The 8,986-nt window shown below is 44.4% G+C and overlaps 1 protein-coding gene across 1 annotated transcript in view; it reads right to left on the bottom strand.

Moving 5' to 3' along the window:
- Positions 1-7,637, bottom strand: part of LOC119173770 (multidrug resistance protein mrp-7) — a 79,441-nt gene extending 71,804 nt beyond the window's left edge. The window contains exons 1-2 of the mRNA XM_075884931.1: positions 7,535-7,637; positions 1,287-1,415 (exon numbers count right to left, since the gene is read on the bottom strand). Coding sequence (XP_075741046.1) covers positions 1,287-1,415; positions 7,535-7,620 — 215 coding nt within the window. The 5' untranslated portion in view covers positions 7,621-7,637. The remainder of the gene's footprint in view (positions 1-1,286; positions 1,416-7,534) is intronic.
- Between the last annotated feature and the right edge of the window lie 1,349 nt (positions 7,638-8,986).

Here is an 8,986-nt window from a genome sequence, read left to right on the forward strand (position 1 = left end):
TGAATGACAGAAAGAATAAGCAAGAAGAAGTAAATGGCACTGCTTTCTGAAAGGCGAAGTGCTATAATCCGTTTCACACATCAGGTGCAACGCTGCGAAAGCTATGCAAGAAGTTCGGTCATCAAAATGTACCACTGCCCGCGTATCATAGCTGGTTTTCGTCGTTGTAAACGCTCGAAAAGCCGAGCAGGTGTTTTCGCGTGACGCGTCACCATGGCCTGCGAAACGAAACACCAAAGAACAAAATCAAAAGCAAGCTAAGCGACCCATGCCATATAATTACACCCATGTCGGGGCTTGTTTGTCTGCAAGATAAAACATGCACATTCACATGCACATTCAATAAACATGAACATTCAATAAAACATGCACATTCAATCTCATGCAGCTTGAAACTACAAGAAAAAAATTGCCCGCAGCTTCCCTCGAGGGAACACTGAGGATGATGCGGAGCATATAATTGGTTAACGGGGTGTTAAAGTGCGACTTACTTGGGTCGATGGCTAAATTGGTTAACGTGGTTGTGAAATGGGGTGTTAAATTGCGACTTACTTGGGTCGATGGCTAAATTGGTTAACGTGGTTGTAGGAGGGGGTGTTAAATGAGTGAACACGTACACACGTATGCGAAAGGGCGGCGCTGGTCGAAGGGACGTCGATCATTGTGTTTGTGGATTCGTTGGCATTCATTTCACCGCGCCTTCGGACGTCGACGCGCCGTACAAACCAACGGACGAGCGGCAAGTGAGCGAGCGAGCGCCGACCTTGAGTATATATATACAGCGCGACGGCGCATGCGCTGTCAGCTGTCGAATGTTCTCGAAGGAGAAGCGCGCGCGCGGCACAGATGGCGACGGCGCGACGGCGCATGCGCTGTCAGCTGTCAAATGTTCTCGAAGGAGAAGCGCGCGCGGCACAGATGGTGGGCGACGGCGCGACGGCGCATGCGCGCGCGTCAGCTGTCGAATGTTCGAGAAGCGGTGCGGACGGCGCGGACGGCGCACTACAAGGCGCGAGTATAAGATGCTTCCGCATCTAAAATGTATGAGCGGTAGTAAAAACACGGAACTATTTCTTTGCGCGAACGCGTCTCGTGCAAGTAGTCTCGCTAGCTGCCACTGCGTTGCAGCTGATCTGTGAAACGGAGTGTATAGCGGTATGACTTCCTGGTAAAAACAAAATACCGCTTTTTGTTCTGAGAGTAAGTTTTTTTTTCTCTCTCGTTACGCCTAATGAATTTTTCCCCGAAGCAAGCTCAGTGGCATTGAATAGCGCCTATATACTTACTGAAAAAGTGGAATCCGGAGCAAGATGGACGAGTAGTACATCACCGCAACGGCACACGACCACACCTGCTCTTGCCAGCTGTGACGAAGGACCAGCCAGAGGAAACGATAAGGGCTGTTCATCCGTTGACTGCAAGAGCACATCGAACGGTTATTTATTCGGGAATCCGAAAATGTCTTGATTGGCAGTAAATGTCATCAGTGCTATAGTTGTCGCTGTATATTTATGGTCCCGTCAGAAAAAAAAAGAACGTGAGAAGGCCAAAGAGTAGCTATAAATATTGCGAAAATTTTCCGGAGTGATGTACCTATAGTGCCTAAAAATGATTGACAATAATATTTGGGGTTTTACGTCCCAAAACTACGATATGATTATGAAAGACGCCGTAGTGAACGGCCACGAAACTTTCGACCGCCTGGTGTTCTTTAACGTGCCATGACGTTGCACAGTACACAGGCCTCTACCTTATCGCCTCCATCGGAATGAGACCGCGGGGCCGGGATCGAACCCAAGACCTTAGTGTCACCAGCCGGGAAGCCTAGCCTATGACCTACCGTGCAAGACCACTGCTTGAAAATTCAAGTGCTTTAAAAGATTTCAGAATGCTATGGAGAGTGCGGGAAGAGCATCTGTCCGTGCTAAAAGGCTATGCGTCATAGTAGTCATGATAGACTCGTGCTAGTCGCATACTGACAGTGGGCTGGAAGGTGTGCGTATTGCTAAATCTCTGTATCTCTGTATCTCTGTAAAGAATTAAAAACCGTTGATGGCGCCAAGTGCAAACCCCGGAATTTCGTGCTTTTACACATGAATACGTGCACTGAAACCTACGTAATCGGCTTATATTATGCGAAGACTGATATCAGGCATGCGTACAAGGTGAAATCTTTAGCGTAAAGATGCATTGTTGCAGTTTACTGCGTGGATGAAAAACGACAAACATTGTGTACAATTGCTAATGCGCACTCTCACTGCCATTTGCTCAAGCAAAGCCATTGCTTGAGTGAGAAAACTCACTCAAGCACTCAAGAAAACTCACTCAAGCCACGTTATGCCTGTGAACTTTCTAGTCTCATCAACCCACCTAACTTTCTGTCTCCCCCTCGTGCATTTGCTTCTTCGGGGAATCCAGTCAGCTAGCTTTAGTGACCAACGGTCATCCTCCCTATGCACTACTTGCTCGACCCATGTCCAATTCTTCTTCTTGATTTCAACAATGTACCCTTAACCCTTGTTTGTCTCCTGAACCACTCTGCCCTCTTGTCTCTAAAGGTTACAACTATTGTTTTCCTTTCCATCACTCGCTGCGTCGTCCTCAATTTAAACAGAGCCATCTCTGTAAGCCTCGAGCTTTCCGCTCCGTAAGTAAGTACTGGCGTGATGCAGATGTTATATACCTTCCTCTTGAGGGTTAGTGGTAGATTACCATTCATGCTTTGAGGATGCTTGCTGATTGAGATTCACCCCATCCCTATTCTTCTAGTTCTTTCGCTCTCATGGTTCGGCTTCGTGGTTACTACCTGTCCTAAATAGACACATTCCTTTAAGACTTCAAGCATCTCTCCATTTATTGAAAAGCGCTTTCTTCTACCGAGACTGTTGCACATTAGTTTTGTGCGTATTAATTTTCAGACCTACTTTTATGCTTTCAGTGTCAAACAGTTTAGTAATAATGAGCTAGAATTCGTCCCCTGAGTTACTTATTAAAGTCATGTCATGATTGAATGGCAGGTTACTAAGATACTTTCCATTAATTCTGATCCCAAACTCCTCCCAATCAAGGGCACTGAAAACCTCATGTAAACACGCGGGGAATAGCATTAGAGAGATTGTGCCTCCCAGCCATACACCTTTCTTTATTTGGATTCTGTCACTTTATGAAGAAATGTGGTGCTGTGGATGCCCTGTAAATTTCTTCCTAGTATTTTTATATCGGGTTTGTTGAAGCCCCGATTCCGTATTGTCTGCATCACTGCAGATGTCCCGACGGTGTCAAATGCCTTCTCGTAATCTATGACGGCTGTGTATAGGAGTAGGTTGTATTCCGCCCATTTCCCTGTTACCTAATTGACACTATGGATATGGTCTATTGTGGAGTAGCCTGAACGAAATTCTGCTTGATCCTTTCGTTAACTGAACTTTAATGTCGTCTTTAGTTTATTAACTACTTGTTTTTGTAAGTAAATTTTTAGAGAATGGACAGTAAGCTGATACACCTGCATTTTTTAAGCTCATGACGTCTACTTTCTTATGTATTAAGATGATATGGGCGTTTTTCCAAAATTCTGGTGCCATTCCCATCAAGAGGCACGTCGTATATAAGCTAGCCAGTTTTTCCAACACAATTTTTCCGCCATCTTTCAGCAAGTTCGTTGTTACCTCATCCCAACGAGCCACTTCGTCTCCTTGCATTCGTTCTAGGGCTTTCTTTACTTTCCTGGTCGTTACTGGTACTGTGTCGAATTCTTCTGGGCTGTTATAGCTTCATACAATGTCGTACTGGTTGTTTGGGTTTCTGTACAGCTTTCTGTAAAACTACACCACCACCTCAACGATCCTATTCATATTGGTTATGACATTACTTTTCTTGTCCAAGTTTGCTTTCACAGCCTTTAGGCTTCTGCCGTTTTTTACAGCCTCCTCAAATCTCTGCGCGTTATACCTTCTGGAGTCGGTTACTTTACGCCTATGAACTTTGAAAGTTCCTCTAGCTCTATTTTGTAGGTTGCATTTGAGGTTTTTGCGGCTTGTTGTCTTTCATTAGATTTTTCGTCTTCTGGGATAGTTTGCTAGCGTCCTGTCTAGTGACTGTGCCTCCGACTTGCGCTGCACACGCTTATCGTTCATTGCTTCAGCGCTAACGTTGGCTGCCTAGTTTATAGTCGCGAATCTATTCTGAAGCAAAGCTCTGAATTTAAGTATTTTCCGTCTCATCTCTACCTCATTGATTGGCTTCTTGCCTATCAGTTTATCCTTTTGCTTTCATAGGTATATGTGAATTTGAGTTCTTACCATTCTATAGTCGCTGCGTCAGATTTTGCCAACTACTTCTAAATAGAGTAAAATGCCAGGGTGTGCACACAGAATGAAGTCTACTTCATTTTTAGTTTTGCCATTAGGAACGCCGCCACGTTCACATATGGTTAGTGTGTTTTCATTAAAATGTATTGAAGATCCGTAAATTGTTCCGTTCTGCAAACTGTACTACTAACTTCCTGTAATATTTCTAGAGCCGATGACGTAATTTCCTTTTGCGTTGTATTAGGTCTCTTTTTTGCAGTATAGTGTACTGTGTATCTACTTTATTATTGTTGACTCTACGTCTTCGTAGAAGTGTTCATCTAAATGATCATGGCTCAATTTATAGGCTTGTACCACCTTCATCTTGTAGCCTTTAAGTTTAATACGACGCTTTAATACGACGCTTGCCGCTATATAAACTTTAATACGACGCTTGCCAACCTCTCAATGATCTCATAGTATTCCTCTATGTTTCCAGATTTACAGATTTATTCTTGCGTGTAAGAAACCCCACCCCTAGTTCTCTTCTGTCGACTAATCCATGGTAGCATAGAACGTGGCCGTTCTTCAGCACTGTAGGCCTCACGTGTACTCCTAACTTCGATGAGGTCTATTATTCTTCAAATAGCTCAGCTAGACTTTCTTCACTAGATAGCATTCTAGTGTTACGTAGAAAAGTTCAGATATTAATGGTGGCCTGTCCGGACCCAGAGATTCTTAGCACCTTCTGTTGCACCGCAGGTCTACCCGCCGTCTCGGTCTGTTTGTACGCATTAAATGGGGACGGAGGGCCATGTTAAGCGGCAAAAAAAAGGTGGTTGGTACGGTACCCACCGTTGACGAGTTGCTTTTTCGTGCATGTATTTTCCTTTTTCTTTCTATTACAATCGTACACATCGAATTGAACACTATAAATAACATGCCTGCTGTTCTATTGGCTTTAGTATACCCTTGACACTCGCAATCCCGCAATGTAAGGTAGCCCTCTAGTAACTCCTAACTGATTGGTCTTCCTCCCTACTTAGACCTTGAAAGTTATTTTAAAGCTCTATCAGCATTTGGCTACCGCATCAACAAACCAACGGCCCCATAAACTAAGCGACGCACGTTGTAATAAGGCAACTGTGGGAAATAAATATATATGACTCTCCTTCTTAACACTGCTATTCCTCCATAACTTGCGGAACGCGCAGCTGTCAGTGGTAACGGCGATGGGTTCGATGGAAACAAAGCGTATCGTCGGGCGGTTGAGTTTTCCACGAGGTGCCACAGCACTATCAGTCGTTCCCAATTTATTAAATGCGAAGCAGATTATGACCGAGTTCGATCCAGTGTGCGGCGTGACCCCCGTTACTGCGAATGTGCAACAGCTGACCAAGCACTGCCAGAACGGGCTCACGTGCTAGCGCATGCCGCCCTGCGTAAGGGGCTGGGTAAGACGCTGTGGCCTCTCCCATCTACACTCTTTCAGCGATCAGGGTATGGCGTCGGGGAACGAGACTGCAGATGCTCGATGAATCAATGCTTGTGTTCTTTACAGAACGCGCTGGCATGCGCTAGCACGTTTGGCACGAGTAACGTCAACAGAAACTACAGTGAATTTATGGTGTGCTACCCTTGCAACGACACGTTAACATGGGGCAACGTTACCGTAATGAACGGAACTTTAAGTCGACTAATGCGCTTTTTCGCATGCTACTTATGAATGCGAAAGCCCTTTAGCAGGAGGTACTGTAATTTTTTCCATGTATCCCTACACTCTGAAAACGCAAGTATGCGGACAAACGAAGAGTATTTGGAAACGATCACCAATAAGTGTAAACTAGCGCAATACGGCCGTGTCTTCAGGTGTCAAGTTGCAGCTGCCGACGCATAGATCCTGGCATTGGTTGGATAGCGAGATTTCGGCGCTAACTGCACCAACGAGCTGAAGCGATTGCGCTCCACAGTTGGCTTACATTCCTTATATGATGTCGCATTGTTACAAGTAACCAACTTATAAATTCGCAGCACATGATGAGTAGATAGAGAAATTTATAAAGTACAAAAAAAATTCTGTGATGCAGATAGAAAAATTTATAAAGTCCGAAAAAAATGCTGTAAATGAGCACACTCACGCAACTCATGCCAACACAGAGCATGTTGCAACACAGAGAGATGACTCTCGTTGTCTAGTGAACGTTCGGTGACCTAGACTGGACATAACGAATTTGAAGATCCGCCATTGTTACGTCTAATGAAAAATTTCTGCTTAGAACTCGAAGTTCAGAACTTGCCTAATCTCAACGAGTCAGCCCCCATATGAGTGCGCAGACATGTATAGATCACATGGCTGCCGGGGGGCATGACACTGAGCTTTTGGAAAATTGGTGCCCTCCAACGTATATCAAAATGACGAAACATTTTGACCTGGGGCAGAGACAATGCCCTCCACTAAACATAAAAATCAACAGACTTTACGCTCTGGCACTCAGGCTACTTTAGGCCGGATCGCATACACTAGCCTTCTGAATTGAACAACATTTCTCTCAAATTATAACTAACTAACGAATGTTTCTTAGTTGCGTATGTAGCTCATCTAAAAACACAAGCTATGGTGATGCCCCGCTTTGAGCCTGTTTCGCATGCGAAAAATTTAGCCCCAAAAGCGGAGTGGCAACCGTCGCAAGAGCTAATAAGAGGTTTCTAGAGCGTCTACTAGACGCTGCGTTGAACATCGCCAGTGTTGGAAAAATTCGATCACGGCCAAGCGTGTGACCAAAGGGGGGGCAGGGACGTTGGTGGCACGTGATGGCAAGGGTGGAATCGAAGAGCCGGCGCACGCTCTGAAAGGAACTCGCTCCAACTCGCCAGCCCATCATAGCGGCGGGCGCCGCGCAAAAGTGTGAAATTAATTCTCCGTCTGTGCGTCCTGATGCCACTTAGTCACTCGCATGTGAAATGGCCTTTACGCGGGGGCTAAGTCATCGCGCCCACCTTAATGGGAGGATGCTGTCACCCATTCTAAACTCTAACAAAAGTAATGAGCAGTAAAAAGGTTCCTCGACGCATCAAAGATACTTGTCCTGTCTGCTTCGACGTGGGAGTGGCCCGCGACGCGCTAAAGCGCGTTCCGAAGGAGCACAATAAGGTTTATTCATCGAGCCATCGTTGCCACATATCCTCCGTTCCAGGCTCCTATTTCAAATATTGCATATGTTAGTGCACTTGTATCTACGGATACTTACTTCTTCTTCACAAAATCTTGTGACTCACGCTCATTGTTCGTGTAGCACCGGAGACGCCACGTCAATCTTGGCATGTTCTCCACCATGAACTTTGATTTGATCATCGTGCTCCTGATATGTCTGTTCAGTTAACGAAAAAACAATGCAGGCAAATGTACTCTTTAGAAAAGAAGATAATAACGGTAGCAATAACGGTAGGAACTTCCCAACTTTTTTCCCAATGCTCAATTGTATTACGTAGCCCTTTAGCGACACGTTACCGCATGTATAGTCCTAGAGTGGTTCGCTGATGTTTTGTGTTGAAACTGCTTGTAAATCATGGAGATATTGTATGAAATTTTGTTCACAGAAATGTAGGAAGAAAGGTGTAGTAAATTATTCCGTACGTATTAATTATATTGTCTAGCCCAAATATTTAACCCTGAAAAGACAATAAATCTTTTCAAGACGGACTGTATGAATTCAAGTAATTTTGTTTGGGCAATAGTGTGAAATCCTTTCAGGTGTAAATATTACGCTTATTCAACACTGACTGGGCTACAAAACACTGTTAACAAAAAGAAAATTTTCCTGTGATATAGGCAGATTCACGTTTGCTTCGCGGAAAACAACTTTTTCTTTATTTTCAAATATTGTGTTACTCATAGCAGGTAATAAAATAGCACCAGAAGCGTTTTCAGAAACATGTTTTAGTATATTTACGTTCTAGTCATTTGATTATAGAGAAACGTGATTTCGAATGTTAACAAATGCCCACTCGCTCAAAACTATGTTTACTCACTTGTAGACAATTGTGACAGAAATCCTTGAAAACGGACAACAATCATCGAAGTCGTCTCGCTTTTTTGGCTGAAGTAAAAAAAACAAACAAGGAAAGAGTGAAGTTACGCTTCTGAAAACAGCTCCCACGTTATGTTTCAAAAACTTTCGCTCAGCTTGTTGAAACATGGAGAAAGAAAAAAAAAGATGGAACATGATGTCACAAGCTTGAACCCTAGTTTAAAAAAAAACTGAAGGGAGAAAAAGGCATTGGTCACGCCAAAGGCAAGCGCAACTATCGGTCGGCTCGCTTTGATGTCGTCTGCTGCGGGCGCTGCAGCCGCATCACTTTGCTCTCCCTACTAGTATTTTCCTTCGTACATTCCCGCATCGTGCACATAAACACACGCTGCGGCAGCTGCTTTTTCGACGAAGGTGGAAATGCTGTAGGCCCATGTGCTCAGATTTGGGTGCGCGTAAAGAACCCCTAGGTGGTACAATTTTCCGGAGCCCTCCACTACGACGTCTCTCATCATCATATGGCGGTTTTGGGAAGTCAAACCCTACATATTAATCAATCAGATCAACGCTATATGTCTCAGCACTATACAATATACAGCGACGAAAGTGGACAGTGGGTGTACAAAATAAAAAAAGAGGAAAGGGATAACTCAGCGTACCTCATGCTTGTGC

This window comes from Rhipicephalus microplus, unplaced genomic scaffold, assembly GCF_043290135.1.
Source record: "Rhipicephalus microplus isolate Deutch F79 unplaced genomic scaffold, USDA_Rmic scaffold_56, whole genome shotgun sequence".
Classification (NCBI taxonomy): domain Eukaryota; kingdom Metazoa; phylum Arthropoda; class Arachnida; order Ixodida; family Ixodidae; genus Rhipicephalus; species Rhipicephalus microplus.